Source organism: Sphaerodactylus townsendi, linkage group LG06 (assembly GCF_021028975.2).
Source record: "Sphaerodactylus townsendi isolate TG3544 linkage group LG06, MPM_Stown_v2.3, whole genome shotgun sequence".
NCBI classification, from domain to species: Eukaryota; Metazoa; Chordata; class Lepidosauria; order Squamata; family Sphaerodactylidae; genus Sphaerodactylus; species Sphaerodactylus townsendi.
In genome coordinates this window covers 64,971,603-64,996,691 of record NC_059430.1, presented here as the reverse complement: position 1 = coordinate 64,996,691, position 25,089 = coordinate 64,971,603, and the positions used below count along the sequence as shown (strand labels likewise).

The following is a 25,089-nucleotide window of genomic DNA, read 5'->3' as shown; positions in this document are numbered from 1 at the left end:
CGCTCCCCATGCTAGGCTGCTTTAAACATTCCCTGAAGGGCAGTACGGAGGGACGGGGCCTTCCTAGTAGGCATGCCCCTGGCCCAGCTGCCCAGAGGAGCCCTTCTGGGTGTCTGTCACCTGGCTGCCTGGCCCAGGCATGCAGGCAGTGTCGCATCTGGTGGAGCAGTGAGGGTGGAAGAGGGAGGGGTGCAGTGGGAGGACAGACCTCGCCCTGGGGGGTGGTGCTGCCACCGCCCATTGCACCGTTTGGTCCCCCCACTTCCCCTCTTAATTAAAACAAGCAACCTTCTCCCACTTTTCCCCCACAGCTGCATGGAGACTGACACCAATTACTGCTGAATTGCTACAGGAGATGGCTACAGGGGAAGGAGGGAGGCAGGTATCATGTGATCCGCTCTCCTGCACCTGCAAAGCGGCCAAATGTAGCCGAGCTCTTGCCTTAATCACAGCTCCCAGCACCAGAGGGGGAGCCAGAGTGGGGCTTGCCTGGGCAATCAGGGCTGCCTCCGGGGAAGCATGCAAAGCAGTGTGAGGGCATGGGGGGTATGACTAGGTGGGCTGGCTTTGGGTGGAGGCAAGAAGTACAGAGAAAAGCTGTGCCCACTGGCAAATCTGCCCCTGTGGTGACAAAGCAAGATTTAAATTGTGCTATCAGTGGTTTTGCTTGCTACAGAGAGAGTAACAAGTGAAAGTGGTGCTCCAGAAAATACGTCCATACAAGAAATCTTGCTGCAGTGAACTTTGTGCGTAATTGGCCACTGGGTACCTCAGAGAGCCTTAAACATGCTTAGGCCCTTATATTAAGTTTGAACCCAGAAGAACTTACCTTGCAAAATGGTCATACCTTGCAGAATGTTTCCTCTGGTGAGAAACTACAGACTTCCAACAATATTATGTTGTATCTATTTTCTTTCATTAGGATACTCACAGTTTCAACTTAAGAAGTGTTACATTCTTTTAAATCCTAAGATTTTTTAGTGTGTTTATTCTAGAATAGTCTCTTTTACTCCAGTAGGAGTTATTTCAGAAGAAAGATATTTGGTCTAAAGTGTTTTACAGAAAGATAAGTGCTATGCATCTCAACAAAAATAACAGTAACTTTTAAGCATCTTGCCCTCAAGAAAGCTATTGCTATTTCTTGCTCTGCCATACAACTTATAATTGTGAACAATTTTTTCTTATCTGCATTCAATTTTGAGCTTGGACATAACAAGCTAATATTGCATCTGGCCTTTTTACAATGTCAGGATCTTTTTCAATTTCATTTTCATACTGAGATGTTTCTCATCTGTGCATTATGGATATACTTTAGGCTCTGGTTCTCCAAAATACCCATTCCATCTCAGTAATGTCACTTTTTTTCGTCAGACCTGTCTTTCTGTTTAGTAACCAGTTACATATTAATCTGGAACATCTCAGTCTTCTGTTGTCTTGAGCAGCAGTGCAGTATGAATTTATGAGAATAAATGCAGATTGGCAAGAGGGTAATTTAGTTACTGCTGAAGCAAAACATATTAAACAGAACATATGCACAGGCTCAAGGGTTAATAGGCGTCTCCCTCTTCTGCAATATTGTAGTGTTAGGTCCAAGCTAGAATGCTAATTGGAGTGACTTGTTGGCACACAAAGGAAAGGAAAGAGCCAAGAAAGCAAACAGAAGAAAATCCATCTGCTGTGCACTTTTTAAGAAGTACAGTAGTGATTTCTTTATGTTTAACATTTACTGTTTGCTCAGGGTGATTTGTCACATGCAGTGCAGATATAAGACCACAGGAAAGAATGCTTGCATCACAGAGAAACAGCCAGAAGTCATTTCCAAGACTCTTGTGGAACTTTTCTCCACCCATTGTAATAATGTAAATCATTATTTTGTGTCCTGTAGGACATAAAATAGTGGGTGCAACTTTACAAAAAGGGAAGTCTTGCTAATAGACATCTGGGCCAATAAAATGATCTTTTTACGAAGATCAGTGTTTAACAGTGCAGGCAGAAGCAGTGCTTAAATACCATTTTCTGATGTGAACAGAGAATTGGAGGGGAGTAGGGGAAAGGGACACAGCAGGCTCTAGGACCTGGAGGAGCATTCAGCATAAAGAAGATCCAGGAAGATGTGGCAAATTAATTCACACATCTCATTAGATTTTTATGTTGAAAGGAATATAAGAAATCTAACTCAGCATTCTGTCTCCATCAGTGGTCAGCCCAGTGCCAGAATTAACCATATTCCATTGTTTGTCCTTGCAGTCTGGTATCCAGAGGAATACTGTTTCTAAAAATGAAGGTTTCATTTTGCACTTACAAACTAATTACAATGAATGAATGAAAATTTTATGTCACTTTCTGTTCCAGTGAACAATGTCCTTTACTGTGCATAAAAGCAAATAGTTTAAATTATAAAACTGTAAGCAATGCAATTAAAAGCAGCAAAATAAAGGCAACAATATAACCTAAAAGCAATGAAAGCAGTGAACATTAATATAATTGTCCCACTAAATTTTAAAAAAACCCTTCACTATCAAAGGCTTGAGCAGAGCCAGTGTGGTGTAGTTGACTCTTATCTGGTAAACTGGATGTTTTCCCTGCTTCTACACATGAAGCCTGCTGGGTGACCTGGGGCTAATCACAATTCTCTCAGAACGCTCCCCACCTACCTTGCAAGGTGTCTGTTGTGCGGAGAGGAAAGCAAGATGTTTATAAGCTGCTTTGAGATTCCTTACAGGAAAGAAAGGCAGGTTATAAATCCAAACTTTTCCTCCTCCTCTTCTTTGTGACAATACAGATTTTGCCCAGTGCCTCAGTGATAACAAAAGATGATCGTAGGCAAATATTCTTTGGGTTGGAAAATGTCTTCATCTGGTTGATGCCCATGACTTCAAAGACAGAGAAAATAGGCCTCTAACGATGATGATCTCAACTGATGAGCAGTCTCATGGACAAGGCTATTCATATATTCCAGGGCTTTAAAAGTTAACACCAGTCAAGTTATCAGCTAAAGATGGCATGAAGAACTGGATTTATGCACAAATTAAGTAAATTACAGTTTAGAGCCTCAGATTGTTAAGGGGTTCTAAAAACAAAGATAAACCACTAAAATAAATGAATATAATTAATTAATAAAATTGCCATATCATCTTGCTCTAATGTTAATTTGCTGTTTTAATGGGGTTTTAATGTAATTGTTGTTTTATTGTGCTGTTCACCGCCCAGAGCCCTTCGGGGGAGGGGCGGTATATAAACTCAATTATAAATAAATAAAAATAAATAATGCTTCTTAAATTTAGGACCTGGAAATGTATTAATGGGGCCCTAATGACATGGAATCGTAGAGTCTCTAGCTGTTTCCAATCAAAAAGAAGCTCCAGTTTTTCAACAACCATGTTGAGTAAAAGTGCTGTTTTAAGTTCTTTGAGCAATTCATATAGCCTTCTCCTCCCCTTCATCTTCCACACTAATCTACATGTATTCAACAGAACATATCTAAAGAAACAAAGCATGAAAATTACAGGACTGAGACTGGGAACTCTGCAGCTCTTCTGACTTGAGGCTTTTATAGCTTCCTTCTTGCTACAGCCCCATCCCTGAGCCTGCCCCTTTGGCTATGCCCTTCCTGAAAAAAGGCTGTTCCTGGAAAAGGCTGTTCCTGATGCTGGGCTGCTGGGCTTTCCAAGTCCTGCAGAATAATATCATCTGACCCAACTGAGAATGGGGACTTCTCATAGAACATCATTAAAAGTCCTGATATCACCAGATTTACTATGTAAAGATCAATCCCCTCATCTCACTCATTGCTATTTAGCCTACTAACTAGGTAATTTTAAGGTTAGAATTAGAGATTTAAGGTCAGAGTTATTTTTCGAAATTTTAAAGCTATAGTTATTTTAAGATAAGTAATTTTATGGCTAGAATTATTTTAAGATATTCTAAGATGCTACAAGACTACTTTGTAGTACACAATGGTGACCTGACATGTGTTACGAAAATCTGGATTAGGGAGGGCAAAAGAGTCTTCTTGAGATAACTTGCCCTGCCAGGTTTCTCAGTCCTACACCATTCTTGGACAAAGGGCTGGGAGGGCAGGTGGTGATATTTATCCAGGAGGCTATCCAGGAGATAAACACAATTCAGCATGTGCTTTTGTGCTGAGGCTTGTATGCAAACATTTGGGAAATTTTTAATTCATCCTGTGACAAACTCATACAGCAATTTATCTGATGAGAGAAAAATCCATTTACTAGCTGATTTTAACCCCCTTGTTACTGAAACAGTTGCTAGATGTCTCTCCTTAGCTTGCATTTAATTCTTTTATGCCAATAAAATAACATAAAGTGCAGAACAAGATATATTATCTATATTGTTTTTCAACACAGTATTAACATGCTCCAAGAAATGGCAGGAAACATGTGGACATTGCATGTTGCCTTTCTGTACATTACATTAGCGGTAGGATGCTCCTTTCTTTTTAGCATTATCATTTTTTCTAATAAAGCGTAAATGAAAAAGGACACCTTGGGATTCAGCCACTCTGATTTGCAGAGATATTTGAAAACAGAGCAAGTAAACAGATGCCAAATATGAAGTTTCTACTACCAGCACAGGACACATAGTATTCTTTGTTTTCTTCTGCTGCTTCCTTGTAGATTGAGGGGTTGAGATGTCTGTTTCTAATTAGGAAAACATGCAGTGCTGAGTGAACCAGCACAAATGGGACTAATTTTATTGTGAGAAAGCTATGTATAGAGCTAAAATGTACTTGGCACTGTGAACTATGTATTTAAAAGTGGGATTAAAGGTTTTCTTTAAATCCACAGAGTATGAAGCTGCAGTGGATATATGTAATTTAACAAGCGATGGGTTTAACAGTGTATGAACCCAAGCAAGATACAGGGTTTGTGATGGAGTTTCTGATTATTGATTCTCTTGTATTTTGTGGCAGGCATACATAAAACCCAAGCAGAGGGAAATTTCCTCAAGACCAACTGCTAATTTCAAGCACTGTAGCACAGTCAAAGAAAAATTGTTTCCTCTGTTTTGAAATGTAGCAGTTTCCTCTGTGTTTATCCATTGGCAGGGAAACATCTATGACATGCCAATCTATATAACAGATACATTATTCAATGGATTCTTGCCCCATAACCATTTAAACAGATCTAAAATGTGAAATAGTTCCCATGGTAATTCCCCTGAGTCCATTTTCAGATGAAATCATTATTTTTGGCAGGTTTACTTTTCAAAATACAATACTATTTTTTAAAAGTGCTGTATATGGCATAAGGAAAATGCAGTTAATTGTTCCATATTTAAAGGTTGTCCATTGGGGCTCCAAGGTCCTGTTCATCAGTGTATGCTCCTCAAATCATGCCAATATTCCTTTCTCCAACCATATATACACATAGGCAAAGAGCCTTAAGTGTTCCTATCCAGTTTGAATTGATCTTGGAACTTACTTCAGAGACAGGATCTTTCTATCTTTTGGGGGGCAAGTGATTACTGTAATCCCACTACTTTAGGGTTTTTATAAATGCAGTTTTGACAGGAAATTAGCCCTCTGTGGTCAAATTTAGTGCAGCTGAGATCCACTACAAACTAAAAGCATCAGAGGAGATGAGAGAAGGGGAAAGAAGGAATGGAGCCCCATCATACATATTCAGTAGAGTCTTCGGTTTAGGAAGTCATGTAATCTGTCTTGCCGTTGCCATCTTCAGGTCCTCATTTGGACCAGTTTTCCCTGCTCACTGAGGCCAATGTTGACAGGTCCCTACCTGCTGTTAGATCTACTACCTGTCCTCCAGATCCATGCCCCGCCTGGTTAATTAAAGCATGCCAGGAGGAGTTACGACCCTACCTGTTGAATATCATCAACTGCTCCCTTGAGCAAGGAGTGTTTCCGGGTGGGTTTAAGGAGGCAGTGGTCCGCCCACTCTTGAAAAGACCATCATTAGATCCTAGTGATCTGGCCAATTACCACCTAGTCTCAAATCTTTCATTTCTGGGGAAGGTAATTGAGAATGTGGTGTTGGACCAGCTTCAGGGCTTCCTGGAGGACACATCAGCACTCGATCCCTTCCAGTCCGGTTTCCATGCTGGGCATGGGACAAAGACCATCCTCATCGCCATCACAGATATGCTCCACATGCAGCTTGACCGAGGCAGATCGGTGCTGCTGGTATTATTGGACCTTACTGCACTGTTTGCTGTGGTCGACCATGACCTTTTGACCCACTGCCTGGCCGTTTCCGGGGTGCGGGGCATTGTCCTTCAGTGGATTACCATGTTCCTCCAGGAGCGGAGTCAGCAAGTGTGGTGGGGGGATCAGGCTTCCCAAAGGTGCCCACTTCATTGCGGTGTGCCGCAAGGGGCCTTACTATCCCTGCTGTTATTTAACATCTATATGTGACCCCTTGCTCAGCTGGTGTGGAGTTTTGGGCTGACCCGTCATCAATATGCTGATGACACTCAGCTCATTCTGTTGATGGTGGGGGGGGGGGGGCGCTTCCCCTACAGCATTGTTGGAGGCGGTTGCTGGTTGGTTGAAGCAGAGCAGATTAAAACTTAATCCATCAAAGATAAAGATCCTCTGGGTGGGCCGTGGGGGGTGGGGAGTTGGTGTTTTTCAGCCACCGATGTTGGAAGGGGTCTGTTTGACACCAACCTCTTCGGCTCGCAACCTGGGGATCCACCTGGATTCATCTCTCTCAATGGAGACCCAGGTGGCACATGTTACCCGGGTTGTTTTCTTCCATCTTTGCCAGGCCCCCTACCTTTCCTAGGCTGACCTGGCCACAATGATCCATGCAACAGTCACCTCCAGGTTAGACTATTGTAACTCACTCTACTTGGCCTTTCCTTCCAGTTGATCCAGAAATTGAAGCTGGTTCAGCATGCAGTGGCTTGCCTCCTCGTGGGTGGCTCTGTTAAAGATCACATCTCCCCAGTGTTGCCCCACCTGCACTGGCTCCCAGTGGAATTCCGAATTGTCTTCAAGGTGTTGGTGTTGACCTTTAAGGTCCTTCATGGCTTGGGGCCCTCATACCTTCGAGACCGCCTTACCCCATATGTCCCGGCTCAACCTCTGCATTCAGCAGAGGTAAACTTACTGGTGGTTCCTCGCCCCTCCATGGTGTGGCTAGTCTCTACCCAGGTCAGGGCTTTTACGACCCTGGCCCCTGCCTGGTGAAACGCTTTTTCTCCAGCTGTTAAGGCCCTGCGGGACCTTGGGGAGTTCTGCAAGGTCTGCAAAACTGAGCTGTTCCACCGGGCCTTTGGAGAGGCTGGCCACGGATTATCCACCCCCTCATGATGCTCCCATATACCATCTAACCTCCGCAATTGCTGGTCTCCTCCCAGGAGTATTAGGATCGGGCACCATCAATAAACATGGACCGGTTATGTTGTTGCTACTGAATGTTAATGGATTTTAATGTATTATTTAATGTATTATATGATTATGTTGTTTATGCTACATTGTCTGTTGTTCTTGTTGGTTTGTTGTACACCACTCAGAGCCCTTTGGGGGTAGAGTAAATAAATAAGTAAACAAACAAACAAACAAATAAAATCATCATCCATGAATATATTATTTTATGGAAGGGTAACTAATTAACTGTGGCCATTTCCGCACGAAGGATGAAGCGGCCGGGTCGGCGTTTACGACGCCGACCCGACGACGCTGGGACCATCCGCATGGACGGTCCTGGAAACAGCCGGGCAGCCGGCGCTGCGGAGCGCCGGCGCCCGGCCAACTGTATCCCCAGGCCTCGGCGCGCCAGCCCGATTTGTGCCTGGGGACACGCCCCTCTGGCTCCCTGCGCTGCCTGCTCCAGCGGCGCGAGGGCAGGAAGACATGTCCCCAGGCCTCGGCGACACGCCCGAACCGGGACAAGGTAAACTGAGCTGGGGGATATGCATCGCGAAGCCGCTGCCGCTCGCTTAAGCGGCAGCGGCTGCCAGGCGGCGTTTCCCCAAAAAGAGCGCTTCCAAGCGCTCTGGGGAAACGCCGCTTACTGGCTGCACCGAAGCGGGCGGCCAGCGAGGGCAGCAGCGGCTTCTTGATGCAGCTGTGCCTAATGCGTTTCAGTATCGGCGGCCTGGAGACGGCGTTTTTACCATCTCCAGGCCGCCATTCATTGCCCGTGCGGAAACGGCCTAACTAACTTGTTGCTCCCATGGTATTATTTCATTTATTGTAACTGTAAGGAATATAGTTTTGGTTCCTAAATTACTGGTTGGGAGACAGTGGATGCATAATGTCACAGCAGGTCCATGGAAAGTCTATAATGTTGGTTGCTTCCACACAGTGGTAAAAAAATCCACTGTGATTGTGGAAGCCAACATGCAGAAATAGTGTCACTTGCAGACATTTCTGCCCTCACCCCTCTGCTGCATTGGCATAGAATTGCCAGCGGGTGATGATCATTCTAACTCTCTCCCCTCCCACAGCAGTCTGACAACCCCTCTTACCTGCTTCACAGCTAAGCCTTGGTATTCAAAGCACTGCAGCTCAGCTTTGGAAAAGCTTGTTAACAGGTGTATGTGCAGGTAGTAGCTTCCTGGACTGGCTGCATGGAGAGCATCCACATGGCTGCTCCACTTGTAGCCACCCTGTAGTTCTCCTCTGAGCCACAGCAATGGGAAATGGTTCTAGACTGTACTATTCCAAGGAGGAAAGTCCAGGAGACAGAACCCATTGTTTCTTTCTTTGTAAAGATTTGAGGGCATACATCAGTTCAAAATTCAACAATAAAATGCTCAAATGCAGTTTTCCATTTAAAAGAGCTTTGTAAAACTACTTCATCTGGGTTTATATAGAACAGTTATGAATAAAAATTTGCATAGCGTGTTTGTTAAGGGCTGTCATCCTCCAAGGCTTTGTAAGAGGTCTGTCAGCTATTTTATGGAAAAAAGCCAGCATTTTCAGTGGCTTCAAGAGATTCATGATGCAGCACATAGAGGCTGTTAATTGCTGTCTGAACTGAAAACAGTAAAAAAAAATTACGTTTTATTATAAAATAATAAGAAGTTTGGGGTACAGTTATACTTATTCACAAGTATAAATAGTCTTTGGTGATGCTGTTTCTACTGTTAATTCAAATGGTCCAAATGATTTTAACAAAGGTAGATTCCGCATGGGCCACATGTTCCTGATTTGGACTAGGACTCTGGTACACAGGGAGAAGGAGAACCCTAACCCTATCCATTATGGCATGCTGGCTCCCCAATAATCACCCAGAACAGCCTTTGCGGGGAAGCGGTGCCATGCAAGGGAGGGGAGGGAGGGGTGGCATGCAAGGGGAGGGGAGGGAGTAAGGGGTGGCATGCAAGGGAGGGAAGGAGAGGGGACCCAACATCTGAACCTTCCCCACCCTAGCGGAGGGAGGGGGAGGGGAGGGAGGGGTGGCATTCAAGGGAAGGGGAGGGAATGAGAGGTGGCATACAGTTACTCTATTTTTCATCATACTGAATTCTTCTGAAAACCTTTGCTGCTTGCAATGACTGTTACTAGTTGAGCAATGTGTTCCTCTTTTTCTGTATATGTTTAATGTTCCTTTAGTCTATGTTAATCTGGTCTGTCAGGTTCTTCAAGATTTTTTTAACAGATTGCTCACCACAAGAAAATGTGTTTTTACACAATACGTTGGTTGGTTTAAAAAGAATTTTTTTTCTGTTTGGCAACTGGTGTTCATTCTCTCCTCTCCTTCATGCTTAAAGTGTCACTTCATGACACTGCATTTTTGGTATTTGTATATTCTGAGGTTTGGCTCCTTGTGTCCATTTAGGACATCTTGGTTTCTGTTCAGCCTTGCCATAACAGCAGAGGGTAGCTCCCAGAGCTCTGTATGAGAATCTAAGGCCAATACAAGTTGGAAACAACATGGAACAATTGCCAGGTAAGCACAACAGGTAAAGGAATTATAAAAAAGTATTCAGAAGATGATCCAAGTTGGATTAACAGACCATTTTCTGTTGTTCAGCCACTGTGGAGTCATGACTGGAGGACCATTTGAAAACAGGAGATTCAATCATGAAGCTCACTGTTGTGAGCATAAAGTGCCTGTGGGAAGAACTGCCCTGAGCTCCTTCAAAGGAGGGCAAGATGAAAGCAGGCAGGCAGATTGATTGGCATGTGTTCTATTGGGCACATGTATTTCTGAAGTGATTGCCTTTGGCAGGAGAACAAGGTGGAAGAAAATTCCAGATAGACAGATAGTCTGATAGACATTAGTCCAGATAGACATTAGTCCAGATAGACATTAGTCTGTAGAAAAATAAACCAGGAGTCCTGTGGCATCTTAAAGACTGACAAAATTTATTCCAGCATAAACTGTTGTAAATCATAGTTCATCAGATGTATGATATGGAAGAGATTAATTATTTTTTAGTTTCTTATATGCAGCTCACTACTGTGCTGATGTAGAAGAGACTGACAAAATGTGCACGGAAATGGATATATGGCTCCAAATGATCAAAAAATTACTTCTATCAACCTGTTTATCACATATGATAGAATATGCAGCATTTTCCTTCCCTACCACTGTGGCTGGCATTTGGAGAACAACAGGGATGAGAGGGGAGGGTCAGTTGTTTTACTTTTCCAAGTTAAAAAAAACTGTTCTAATAGCCATGGAATGTTTAAAATACTATTAAATATTACTTCATGTTTGGGAACATTTGCTGTATTATATAAAAACAAACTAAAGACTGAACTATTTCAACATATTAACAATTCCCTTTCCTCAAAATATACTGTTGGGACAAAGCAATTTAAGAGGTGGGGCCTTTGGAAAAAAGTGGCAGAAAGAACAGACCCACTTTTCTTCCATCTGTTGCTTTTCCACTTCAGTTTCCTATCCCAAAGTGATAAACATGACAGGGTTGGGGAAATGGTTTTATGGGTGGTGGAATATTTGTGAATGGGAGAAAAGAGAAGCAGCTGCTCCATGCCATTTCTAAAAATATTTCCTTCCTGGAGTGATGTACCCTCAGAATTTGTGTAGACACATTGCAAATAACATGTACTTCTACCCTTAAACAACAACTTCATATTGTGTGATTTGCCATTATTTTTAACCTAGATCCTTCACAATAATGACCAAGCTTCTAGCTCTTTAATAAAGACAGAAGAACACATCTGTGTGAATTGAATATAATGCATTCCATTACATAAGTTGTCTTCCAAACTGCAAAGTCATGAAGAGTCTTAGAAATAATGAACAGTGTTTATGCATATGTCACATTTCTTTAACAGATTCCATGTTGCTGGTATATTAAGATGTTTCTGCCATCAATGTAAGAGGCCTACTGCTATAGATACCAAACATTTATTTGTGGAACTAAAGGAAGTAAAATGTCAATTATTAAGACCAGCCATACTTTGAGTGTATACCAGCTTCCCCAAACTTTTCAGCACTTTCTTTTAAAATGTTAGCAGTATAAAATGTATCAGTAATTCAAAGCAATAGTTTGATAGCACTAAAGGTAATTACAGCAGATATGTCATTGTGCTTTGAACATCCATTTGAAGATCCACTGACTGTATAATACAGTAAGTTCACTGAAGGATTTTTTTTCCCTGCATAATTTTAAAAAATAACATGGCTTTCAAAATGTTATAGTTTTAAAAGTCTTGCTGTAATTTTTCTTTATGATGCAACTCTTGTTTTAAGCACCAAGTAATTATACTCAGCTGGACCAACATTTCAAGTTATGATTCACATATTGTACCTGGATGTTGGAAGTAGGGATAAGTACAACGTTTAGCACCTCCTTTCTTAAAACACTTCCTTTCTATTCACACATCTTGGTTTAAGCAAAACAACTGTACTCATTGCAGCTGAGGAAAATACTGTACTTATTGCAGCCGAGTGTACATTGTTGGTTACGGTATTCTCCACCCTTAAAACTCCTTTCCCTTCCCAAATCAAAGATCTTAAGATGATTTATCACTGTCAGGGCCTTAAATAGGCCAACTCTCTGGGGTTTGAAGGTATTCATTTTTCACAAAATCTGGTTTGAGAGAAAGCAGTTTGTGTGGTCCTGTTGGCAGTGTTACAGAAGCAAGTTTTTGTTGTAGAAATGTATCCTAGCAGGTCCAGAGAAAGTGAATGTTGCCAACGGACGCTAGGAAGAAGGACCCACATGAGAAAAAAAATAAGCTTGGCAACAAGATTCTGAGTGGAAGTCCAATGAGACTTGTTTTCTCTGTAGCTTCCACTACTGCTTCTTGAGCCTTTCAACAACAAAGCAGTCACTGGAGCAAACACTGGAGTCTTCTTAAAAAGTTTCTCCTCTAGAGAGTCAGTGAGGTATAGTGGTGAATAGTGGTGGACTCCGATCTGGACAACTGGGTTTGATTCCCCACTTCTCCACATGAGCAATGAACTCTTTCCTGGAAAACTGGATTTGTTTCCTTGCTCCTATACATAAAGTCTGCTGGGTGATTTTGGGCTGGTCACAGTTCTCTCAGAACTCTCTCAGCCTCACTTTCCTTAAAAGGTGTTTATTGTGGGATAAGGAACAGAAGGAGTTTTCAAGCAACTTTGAGACTCCTTACGGGAGAGAAAGACGGAGTGTGAATCCAAATTCTTCTTCTTTTAGAATTATAGAGTTGGAAGGTACAATCCAGGCAGGGGCGTTCCTAGGCAAACTGGAGCCCGGGGACAAAACCTGAGTTTGGCGCCCCCCGCCGGCGAATGGGCGGCCACCCTCCCCCACCATGAACAAACAATGATTTTTTTTTGCACCAGCTCACAAAACACCTCCCACTCCCAGCAAAACATACATGGCTCTCTCCCCACCAACTCTTTTCCTAATTTCCTAATCACAACAACCCTATGAGGTAGGTTGTTAGCCTGAGAAACAACTCCAAGCCAGTGCAAGTGGGTATTAAGCATGTAAATCTCTCACAAATCACCCCCAGCAAAACATTTACCAAACAAATGTCAGCATCATCTCTCACAAAACACCTCCAGTGGAATCCACCCCCAAACACCATCACTTTCAATGGTGCTTAAACTAGGGAGCTCAGATTCTTCTTTTAAATCCACCTTAAAGGGCGAATCTGGGGTCCCCGGTTAAAACAAAATTGAAAGTGATGATGTTTGGGGGTGGATTCTCCCCTACCCTGAAACAGCATCACTTTTGAGGGTTGGAGATTCAGATGAAACAAATACCAGATTCAGCTGGAATCTGGGCAAATTTGGGCACATTTGGACAAAAAAAAAGTGTCCTGGATTATGTCCCGTCTAAATATGAACAAATGCTAATGCAATGTATTTGGGCTCTTTGGGGGGTATTTTATGTTTTTTGGTCTGTAGGGAGGGCATTTTGAAAGCTGGGGCAGCACCAAGGATTCCAGGCATCATCCAGAGATCAGCTCTGATGATACCACTCCAAGTTTAGTGATGTTTGGTCTGGGGGAAGCAAAGTTATGGACTTCCAAATGGAATGCCCCCCATCCCCATTGTTTTCAATGGGAGCTACCAGGAAATGGGGGGCTGCCCATTTGAGGGACCATAACTTTGGTCCCTCCTGAACCTAATCCCCACCAAACTTGGGTGGTACTCACAAAGAATAGTTGGGTCAGGATGGATACCCAGAAATTTTGGTGTCACTAGCTTTAAAAATACACCTCTTACAGGCACCCCAAGAAATTTGCCCAAGATTATATGTTTTGCAGTGACTTTGCTCCATTGTAGCCAATGGGGAATTTCTGAGGCAGGCTGCACATTTTGAAGATAGAGGCACCAGACTTTCATGGTGGCTCCAGGAAGCCCTCCTGGTAATAGCATCCAGGCTTAGAGACCTTTGCTTCTGAGGGTCCAATTTTATGGGCCCCCAAAAGGCTTATTTTGTTTCCACACTCCTGCCCATGAAGCCTGCGGGCTGAGTTCTCTCAGAACTCTCTCAACTCGCCCCCCACCACTCCAAAAGCAAAGCTCACCAAGCTTGGATGCTATTACCCAAGACCTCTTGGAACCACCTTGAAAGTCTGGTGTCTCTATCTTCAAAAATGTGCAGCCAGTGGTTACACACTCAGAAATTCCCCAGAATCTGCCAGGCTTTTCAGCAAGTTCTGTGGTGGGAAACATTTTTCCCAGCATAGACTTCAATGGGGCTTTCTGTTATGCCCAGCTGGCGCTGTGGTAGAGGTTTCAACAGGAGGCACTGTGGTAGTGGTCTTGCTGTGGGTAGGGGCACTTATTTCCTGCAGGGCTGCTGGTGTGAGTCTCCTGAAAGGAACCATCCAACTTTGCTAAGTTTGCCTGGGATGGCTGAATGGTGTGGGCATCAGGTTCACCTTCAACTTGGTGCCCACAGCATTTTCCTCTTCCACACACATTTTAGCAAATTTGATTGGTTCCAATTCTGCCCTATTCTGTATGACATTTTAATATACCGCATGCTTCCACCCAGGTGAACCTGTTTAAAATATAGAGGTGCCACCTCACTGGCTGCCCTGTTCATTAGTTTTTGGAAAATTTAACCATATTTCTGTCCTTCATAATCAATGAACAGAAACTTCACATTGAGTGTGTTCAAATATGATTGTATGGAAAGGTTCCCCATCTGAATGTTCCATGGATGCCTTCTAAATCTTTGAGTGATCAGAACAATTAGATCAGTGATAGTGACTTAGGAACCACATGTAGCTCTTTGACTTGCTGCCTGCTGAGATGGATGGCAGGTCACCACACAACCTGTGGCTGTTCTGAGCACCATCCTCCAGTGTGGTAACAGCACCATGTTCCAAAAAGATGGTAAAGGCCATTGGTCAGTAGGAGTTTGTGGTTGGCAGATGGGTCCCATCCTGAAACAGCTGCTTTCTGGGGGACTGAAGGATGAGCTGCAAGCCCAATGTTACACATAGAAGTATAGGGCCTGAAAAATTATGTAGATGCAGCTATGCTTACAGTTCCATATACAGCACTTGTACCTTTATTACTGTACATGTGTGTTGTGGGGTGGTGGACAGTAGTCATGTGGCTCTTTTGGGTTTTTATAAATGTGAATTTGCAAGCCGCTGAGTGAATACTACTGAGTAAAATATATGGTTCACTGAACAATAAAATAAGTTATAAAAATAAGTCTTTCCCAAATATCCAGTTTTTCTAATGTACTATGTCAGCAATTGAGCAGTGAAGTTGGAAAATACATAGTACAGCAGCCTTTTGAACCTAAGCTGGTCTGGATATGATCCACGCCTCAGTAACAGGCCTCCTGGAAAACCTATACTGCCTTCCGTTTCATGGTGGAAGAGAAACAGAATAAGAACATGATACCTCTGCCAGTGTAGTGCCGCAATAGGTAATGTGACACCAGTACTGTCAGCAGATGAACAGTCACAGGGCTTTAGGTCATAAATGTGTGTTATTATTTCTGCATAGAATTTTTAACCACAAAGTCAAATTGCAACATTACAGCAGGGTCATAAACAAGAGGAGGATTTCTTCCTCAGATGAAGAAAGGGTGATGGCTGTAATCACTAACTCGAACATCTCATTTGTGCTTTTTTTAGTATTAGAAGAAGTGCAGCAAACTATTTTCCCCAACTATGGAACAGCATCTAACCAGCAAATTCTTCATACACCGGAATGGGTAGGTAGTATTTCCCCTGATAGTATCTTTGCTTTCCTATAAAATTCAGCATGCTGGTCCTGAGCCCACTGCATGCTGTAATGCACACGCAGAGATCTTGAATCAGTATAGAAACTGTTCCTTCTATTGAAATGTACTGATAAGTCTTTATAGGCAGCAAGCATCACATCTTGTACGTCCTATTGGAGTGGAAGATTAGTAGTGGATCCCTTTTTTGCAAATGAAATTTGTACCATTTCTCAGGAACAAAATAGATGTGTCATTCATTCATTCATTCATTCATTCATTCATTCATTCATTCATTCATTCATTCATTCATTCATTCACAGACCAGATTAACAAAATAGATATGTTGGCAAAAACTTGTGTGTTAGAATCACATTGCTACTCATTTCTGGTAAAGCAGGGTGGGTGGAGGAATTAAAACACAGCATGATTGGCCAAAAGTTGAGCTGCCAATATTTTCACCACTCCATAATGTGTCTTTCCAGATTGCTCTGCCCCATATATTTTTCTCCCAGTAGTTCTTCAAGATCTTATTTAACTCATTTTAGTGAAACTACCTAGCAAGAAACAGTTTGGGGAAAGAAGCAAATTAGTTTAGCACCCACTCCTGCCAGCACTATGTTTCTAATTTGTCTCATTCCCTTCACATTTTGGTTTCAGGTTGCATTCAGAAGTAAAGATAATTGCAGACAGATAAAAATATGCTTCAGATGCCATTTAGAAATTGAGACTGTGATCCACATCATTGATTCCATTAACCTTCAAACTGGACTGTTTTCTAACCATGTTTGTGTTTTTATTGACATGGCATATGGTCTTTGAACTTTTTAATGAAAAGTGGTGTATTATTTTAGCTAATAAATGAAATACATTTAAAGAACCACATCATAATTTATAAATTAGAATGCATACATCCTTATAAATTCTACGTTAGCATGCAAGAGTTGTTTGAAGAAAAATTACATATATTTGGCTAAAGATTGGCCTTTAGCTTCAACTGTATAACTCTGTTTACAACTGCTCTGTACATCCCCCACCCATACATCTCTGGAGTAAACTTCCCATCAAACAGTCTCTTTTAAAAATGTACTGAATATACAACACAAATCAATCAGATATTGGGCTGAGCTAAATTTGTGGCATTTGAAAATCCATGACTGTCATTTTAATCTTAATTATTTAAGATTATTAATGGCTGGTTAATTATTCAGGGTAACAGTAGCTAATATGGGTGCTTTATTCACAGATTACATGGCCTGTTTTCCTACAATACTCCAGCTGCTAATTAAATAATCCCCGCAAGAGCATAATCATATAAACATATAATACCGGGTAATTAGCAACTGGTGTAAATTACATTACATGTCAACAAGCCCTAATTGGGAAGGAAGTGGAAAGGGGAAGCAAAGAATAAAGTTTTGTCTATGATGAGACATAAACTAATTTGCTACCTCCAGTGTATATAAGAGAGTCATGACAAATCCTTAAATCACTACATTTCACCCTTCATTAATGCATTTTATAGAATTAGCCCAACCTTTCCCATAACTGACTGGATCAATTGCACTTACTGGGTTTAGTACTATGAAGCCAATGCAGATAGAAATATTGAAGACAATGGTGTCCTCAATCAGAATCTATTACTAGAATTTCAGCCTAAAACACTGAGTTCTTTTAAAACTTTGAAATTAAAAATGAAACATATTAATGAAATAGTCTTGCAAAGGGCAGAGAGAGAGAGATCACCTCCATCAACCTACTTGATACAGTTAGCCTCCTTTTCTCTTAGACTCCATCAGTGGCTATCCTGAAAAACAATACAGGACTTCTATTGGTCTTCCTAACCCAACTGCTGTCCACCTCTGCATTAGCAGGTAGCAACTCTGCAAAAAAAGTGGAGTAAAATATATTAAGGCCAGTTCCATGAACCTGAGTGTGTGTGTGTGTCAAGTTGCTTCCAGCTTATGTTGACCCCAGGAATTAATGACCTCCAAAATATCCTATCATTACCAATCTTGCTCAGGTCCTGCATGGTTTCCTTTATAGAGTCAATCCATCTCATGTTGGGTCTTCCTCTTCATCTACTGCCTTCAACTTTCCCTAGCATTATTGTCTTGACTTCTCACAATGTGAAAAAATACAATAGACTAAGTTTAGTCATTTTTGCTTCTAGGAAGAATTTTAGTCTTAATTTGTTCTAAAACCCCTTTGTCTTTTTGGTGATCCATGGTATCTGCAATAGTCTCCCACAAGGCCACATTTCAAAATGAATTTACTTTCCTTCTGTCATCTTTCTTCTTTGTCCAACTTCCATGTACATAGTATGAGGGGAATATTATAATATGAATTCTCTTGATCTTGGTCACCAGCAGCAAATACTTAACACATAAGGATATTTTGTTGTTTTTTCATGGCTGTCCTACCCAGTCTCAATCTCCTTTGATATCAGGCTTACATTCATCCTTTGGGTTGTAGATTGAGCCAATAAATATAAAATCTTTAACAATTTCAATTTTGACATTGTCCATGTTAAGGTTGTGTAATTTCCTAGTAGTAATTACATTGATGTTCAGCTTTGTTCCCACTTTGTTCAGCTTGAATCCCACTTTGGTAATTTTTGCTTTAACCTTCATCAGTAGTCATTTAAAGTCTTCACTATTTTCTGCCAGTAATGTGATTGTAACCTCAGCTTGTGGGTTCTGTGGGGCAGTACTTGGAAGGAGTTGCAAAGAACCAAATTTAAACAAAACAGTTTACTTCTCTTTACAAATAACATTAAACATCAACATTTAACATTTACAATTCAAGGTCCTGTTCAGGTTTGCATTTCAAGTCCTTATATTTACAGTCTACTGATATTGCCAAGTCCAATTCTTCTTTGCTGGTGGTTGGTTTTGAAGACTTCAAAGGCTTGGTGAACGGGATTCAAGATGATGAAGGTTCCCAGAAAACTCTCACCATTTACATACACAAAAGAAAACCCTGAAACAATAAACTCCAACATTTACAACATAGCAAAAACAACAACTACCTTCCCAGTAGTTCCCAACAATATTGCAATTACCTTAACAAGGTGTTAAGGGCTTATAGAAATCAAGGTCCGAGTCTGGTACCCTTGTCTTCTGCAAAGAGCTCTTTCAGCCTTTCTGCTGCTCTGAGTCTCCACCCCCTTACTGGGTCAACCCATTCTGGGCCAACCCATTCTGGGCATGGGGGTTACATGATGTCATCTGGACATCTCAAAATGTTAATATTCCTTCCACCAATTTTCTTTCCATCTTCATATAAACCTAATCCAGCTTTCCTTATATGTTCTGTATGTAGATTGAAGAGACAGGGAGATAAAATACATCTTGGTCTGACATCTTTGTCAATTTGAAAGCATAGTCTATCTTAACAGTAGCTTCTTGTCCAGAGTACACTCAGACCTTGTGCCATAGCTGTTTCTTTTAAAACCAACCATAACTTTTGCAGTCAAAAGCTTTGCTGTAATGCATGAAACACAGTCTGATTTTCTTCTGAAATTCTCTCATGTGTTCCAGTAACCTATGTAAATTTGCAGTAAGATCTCTGGTGCCTCTTCTTTTTCTGAATCCATTTTCAACATCTGGCATTTCTTGTTCCATATATGGTAACATAGTTGTAAAAAATTGAGAAATTAATATAATGGTCACATAGTTGCTGCAGTCTTTGATGTCTCCTGTCTGTAAACTATCGTTTTCTCTCCCATATTTGTTGAGATAATTCTTGTTAAGATTTTGATAGACTCTGTTTCTGTGGCTTGGAATAATTAATATTCCATCTGCTTCTGATGATTTGTTTCTCCCAGGTGCTCTCAATGCAGCTTTCACTTCACTTTCTAAAACTATAGGTTCTTCAAAAGATTCTTTTTTGAAGAAATATGCCATTCTTTCATCTATTCTATATTCTCTATATAGTTCATCAGTGCTTTGTTCCCATTTTTCCATTTTTCTCTATTTTGTCCTGTTTAGTTAATGAATTGCAAGAGTCATAATATATATTATGTTGCAAGAAGGAGAAGAGTGGGTGAGGCATGCTGTTTTGGGAAGAACAGAGTGTAGGGGGACAGAGTGGAAGAAATATTTGCAGAGTGAGCAACTGGTGCTAGAATACTAAAAACCATTTCCTGGGAATAAGCCCTATTTGTTTTTTAATTCATATTTCTGTGCAAACCTGCTCAAAATAGCCCTGACCTAATAAGGATCTTTGATCTCTGGATAGGAAACCTAATGCTTTGAATAAATTACACAAAGGAAGCTAGCTGCCAAACGGTTGTCGATCACAGAGGTTGATTTACGGGGTGGGGGGGGGACAGAGTTTACCTGAGAATCAAGGGGAGAGAACAAAGAGGATTCTGATCCAGGCTGGGCAAGAGAAAGCAACTCCTGATCCCAGGTCTGCAGCAAAGAACATGCTTGGAATAATGCTTTAGCTGAGAAATCTATGTATTAGAACATTTTCTTATTTTCTGTTTTTCAATAAAATCTTTGGAAAACTCAGCGATTTTTCAGTATCTGGAAAAAGAACCCAGGATTTATAAGACAGGCGGGCAGCACCCCAGCCCTGGTCTTGTGACAAGTCATTTAGGATGTGGAAAGAGCATAGATAGGGATGAAATGGAGTGACAAGGGGAAGATGGGACCAATACGGGAGGTGAAAGGGATTTCTCCCACTTGCAGAATTTAAGAGTCCAACCATGGGATCCTCTTGCTCAGCATTTTCTACTCTAACAGGCAGCAGCTTACAGGCTCTGAAGGCAGTGGTCATTCCGAGCAGCTGCTACTTAAGGTCCTTGTAACTATAGATGCCAGGGACAGAGACTTTACCTGGCACTTTCTACATGCAGCTTACCTCTTCCCCAGTTCCATGGGACATGGCCAGTAAGAGGCAGTTACACATATAGATGATTGATCTAAAACCCAGTTATACATATAGCCATTTGTTGGTGTAAATATAATCAAGTTCTTCAACAAATACTCCACCAGTATTTGTTCTCAAGATCTGTGATGACAGATTTATATAGTTGTTTAGTTAGTTGTTTGCAGTTAGTTGTTTGCAGTTTAGTTAGTTGTTTGCAATTAGTTGTTTGCAGTTCCATCCTATTTTGAGTTACACTCTTCTAAGTCAAATCAGTTCATTGAGTTTAGAAGAATATAAGTCATTTTAGTATTGCACTCTTATTCTGCTATGTGTAGTCTGTTTTTTCTTAAACATTTTACTAACGCCTTTTGTCCTGACCTTATCCACTATCTATATTTTTTTCATTAACTGTTCATTTTAGGTGGCTTGCTTGTGCTGAATTGGGCAGTCCCATGGAATTTATTCATGACAAACAAAAATTGATGGACTGAAATTATAATGTTGAATGTATTACGCTTTTTTTACAGGCAGAGTTTAATCAGAACCCTGAATCCCTGTACTTTAATGATGGCCAGAGAAGAATTGATTTTATTTTAGTGTATGAAGATGAGAGCAGAAAGGAAAATCGAAAGAGGAGCTTTAATAAAAAGCAAAAGGTATGAATTGCTTTCTGCTTTATGTGGCCATTGATCAAGGCTTTGCTTGGGGCATGTTTCCAAGCTTCTGCTTTCAATGCTTTTAAAAATGTCTCAGTCAAAATGTCTCAAAGTTTATTTTAAAAAAACTGTATAAGCTGAGTCATCATGTATATCATCTCAAACGCAGACAGGTCGATGTTCTCTTCCTTTGCTCGTTCATTTACTTGAAGGTAAAAGATATCTTACCTAGTCACTGTGTTCAAAGATACTTGGGGCTGGCATGCTTCGTTTCTTACAGGCTGTCTAGAGACAATTAAAGCTAAAGATAGTGACAGGAAGTTTTACATGTTGAAAGATCTGCAGAACTGTTTAAATCACAAAACTATTTCTGTTTCTTCTTCCTATTTTACTTTTCTGAGTACTTGAACTAATCTACATATTCAAAAGAATCACACGATACAGAATCACATGATAGTTGTAGTCCTGGAAACCAGACCTCTTCAGAATACACATTTAAATCTCTACCCCTTCCCCAAGCAAAACTTCTGCACATAGAAACTTTACATGGCAAAAAGGCTAGATTAGAACTTTTGTTTACAGCTGTATCCATTCAAAAATCCAAAAATATAGTCCCCAGTGACACATTACAGCATGTCAGCTTTTGAGTTCCCTAGAACTCAGACTAAATGTTTCAAAAGAAAAAAGGAGGAAAGCCAGTTTTTCCAGGTCATGAGTTTAATACCATGTCATGCTAAGCAAGTGGTGGACCTTCTGACAGATAAAGATCTAGAACTTGTCTCCCTAAATTGCTTGCTTTCCACAGGAAGAAAAGCTTTGGTAGGGGACTTATTCTTATAGATTTCCATGTGTGGGTTGTGGCCTTTGACATTTAGTTCTTTAAAAAAACATTATGTAAGCTTGCCATATTCTTTCATAACAGGGATTCTTGTGCCTTTACAAACTGTATCTTCCAGAGAAATTGAGTAGGAATAATATGCATTAAATTTGGCAATATTGTGGCTGAAAAGGCTATATTTTTCAAAGGTTTGGTCTGGTGCGCCAAGAAAAAGATGTTTTACCTGGCTCAGGTATGGACTTTCGGCGATTTGAAGGTCTGATTACCTGCCCGCAACAGGGAGGAATGTCATGTGAAAATTTGGGGGGTGATCCATCCAGCCGTTTCGGCATTTAGGGCATGACTAACAAAGTCACTGTTAGCTTTTTATATATATATATATATTTGCCTCATTTTCCCCTCACATGAACAAGTGAATCTGCCTTATACTGAATCAGACCTTGGTCCATCAAAGTCAGCATTGTCTATTCTGACTGGCAGCAGCTCTCCAGAGTCCCAGGGAGAGGACTTCTAGATAAGAATTCAATCAGGGGCCTTCTACAGGCCAAGCAAATGTTTTGCAACTGAACCATAGCTCCACCAAAGCTTGAAACATGAAGCTGCTCAGCCTCTTTCTGGCTGATTCCGCATGGGCCAAAAACAGCAGTGTGAAAACGGGATGAAAACAGTATAAAACCTTTTATACCTTTTAAAACCCTTTTACACCATTTTCACACCATTTTCACACTGCTGTTTTTGGCCCATGTGGAATCAGCCTCTGATTTCTTGGCTGTAGCCGCCCTCCCCCACTATCACCAAAGGCCACCCTTCCCCACTACAACCAAAGAACAATTGTTTGCACCAGGTCATCTCAAAGCCACCATCACATGTCTAAACTCATGAATCTGAACACAGCAATGGGCCATGGCACACAGCAGAATTAAAAAAAATTTGACAACATTTTCAAAATGCTTTCAAAATGTTTTACAATTGTTATAACACTTAAAAGTATTTTAAGTATCATACGACTTAAATGCTTTCAAAATGTTTTATTACTGCTGTGAATAATGTTTTATTACCCTCCACTCATTCATTTGCATTTCTCCCGAGCATTGCCAGAAATAGTAGCCAATTTGGATTCATATCAAACCTGCCCAAATAGACCACAGTACAAGCAAGCCTAAATTTCCATCTCTTCCTCTGAATGCCTATTTCACGCTTGCATCTACCAGGCACTGCAGATTAGTCCTCTAATTGCTAGAGCTCAAAGTAACCCCTCACAGAGAGAGAGGGGGGGGAGAGGGAGTGGGAATGGGAATGGGAGTGGAGTGGAGTGGAGGGAGGGTTTCAGATTTGCTAGACATTGGTGTATGTTAGGATTAATTGAGAAGTTCTTAATTAAAGTGTTGGTTTTTCTGGTGATTTTGTTGGTAGGGTCCTGTTTCACCAAAAAAGACAAATAAGTTGATTCTACCACCAGCATGGTATAGTGGCTAAAATGTCAGACTAGATCTGGGAAACCCAGGTTCACATCTGCACTTGCTGGGTGACCTTGGGCCAGTCACACACACTCAGCCCTGACCCTGGCTGTTAGGATTGAAGACCTCCAAGGAATACCAGGGGCATGATTCAGAGGCAAGCAGTGGCAAACCACCTCTGAATATCTATTGCTTTGAAAATCCTCTGGGATAGCCATATGTATGCTGTAACATGATGGGGGGGGGGGGGGGAGAATCAAATCAGGCCTCAACTATCCCTAGAAACTAAAATGACTAAACTGAAGTTACCATACTTTGATCATATTATGAGAAGACAAGACCCAATTGGAAAAAGATAATAATGCTAGGAAAAGCTGAAGGCAGCAAGGAAAGAGATGGGTTGATTAAATCAAGGAAGCCTTGACCCTCAGTCAGTGGGATAGCTAATGGGGGAGCAACCTTGAGCACATTTTTGAAAAGTTGGCACCATGCCACTGGCCCCTGCAATCTGGAAAACAGCAAAAATTCTCTCTGTTGCTTCCAGTTCAAGCCCCGCCCCTGCGGCCAGGCTCTTCCTTCACAGGCTCTGGCCTGCGCTGCTACTCCACATGCCTTTTTTTATGTGATTGCTCCCCATAACTTTAGAACAGTGGTGGCGAACCTATGGCATGGGTGCCAGAGGTGGCACTCAGAGCCCTCTTTGTGGGCACACGTACCATCGCCTGAGTTTGGGCACTCAGCAGTGGCATAGTGTCAAGGGGACAAGGGGTGTGCAACACGCTGGGCATGTACCACTGCAGGGGCATGGCAAGGGCATTCCAGGGGTGTGATGGGGGTTTTTGGGGCATTCCAGGGCAGGGCGGGGGCAGACATGGGTCTGGCAGGGGCATACACCTGCCTCAGTCGCAGTTTTCCCTTGCTCCGCCCCGACACTCGGTCTCTAAAAGGTTCACCATCACTGCTTTAGAACCTGGCTACACCCCTGCCTTCAGTTTGCATGACCTGATAAAACATTTTGGAGGACATTGATTTATAGTGTCTCCATAAGTCAGAAGTGACTTGACAGCATTTCACACTCACACTCACACACACACACACCTTTTAATAAACTCCTTTCAGAACCATTGTCATAAAACCTATTACATGTGTAAAAATGTCCTCCTGAGCTATTCTGTTTTATGGAAGGCCAGAAAGTGGGCGTCCTCTTCAGGCAGGCCATTTCACAAGGTGGGGGTCATTCTACAAGAGTCACAACAGAAAATGTACAGGCAATTGTTGATCTTACCTATTTGCATTTTTTTCCTACTCTGTGTGCTGTAACTTGCTTCTAACCTTTGAGAATAAGGAATGTATTACTCATGCTTATGGGTAAATGTGCTCCTCCCATATATGCAATCACAATTTTGTCTGAAAGGGAAAACACACATACTTTCAGCCTGCGTATACCAAGCCATGTCAGAACCCTTTGAGGAAGACAAAATTATGATAACACATATTGGGAGGATCACACTTAGCATGCACTTTTGAAATGTAGGGTTGCCGGACTCCCAGTATACATGTTTATAACAAACTAGCGGGGCCCGGCCACACATTGCTGTGGCTTATTGTGGTGAAATGGGAAAGGAACAGTAACAGCAAATAAATTGCAGAGGCCAGC

The 25,089-nt window shown here is 41.6% G+C and overlaps 1 protein-coding gene across 3 annotated transcripts in view; it reads left to right on the top strand.

Annotated features, from left to right (window-relative positions):
* ANO6 (anoctamin 6) overlaps window positions 1-25,089 on the top strand; it is a 79,902-nt gene that overhangs the window by 7,908 nt on the left and 46,905 nt on the right. The window contains exons 2-4 of one of the 3 annotated variants that reach the window (XM_048500461.1): window positions 9,777-9,887; window positions 15,515-15,594; window positions 21,009-21,137. In XM_048500461.1, the coding sequence (XP_048356418.1) occupies window positions 9,872-9,887; window positions 15,515-15,594; window positions 21,009-21,137 (225 nt within the window). In that variant the 5' untranslated portion in view covers window positions 9,777-9,871. The remainder of the gene's footprint in view (window positions 1-9,776; window positions 9,888-15,514; window positions 15,595-21,008; window positions 21,138-25,089) is intronic. The other 2 variants (XM_048500460.1, XM_048500462.1) reach the window with 2 other exon arrangements.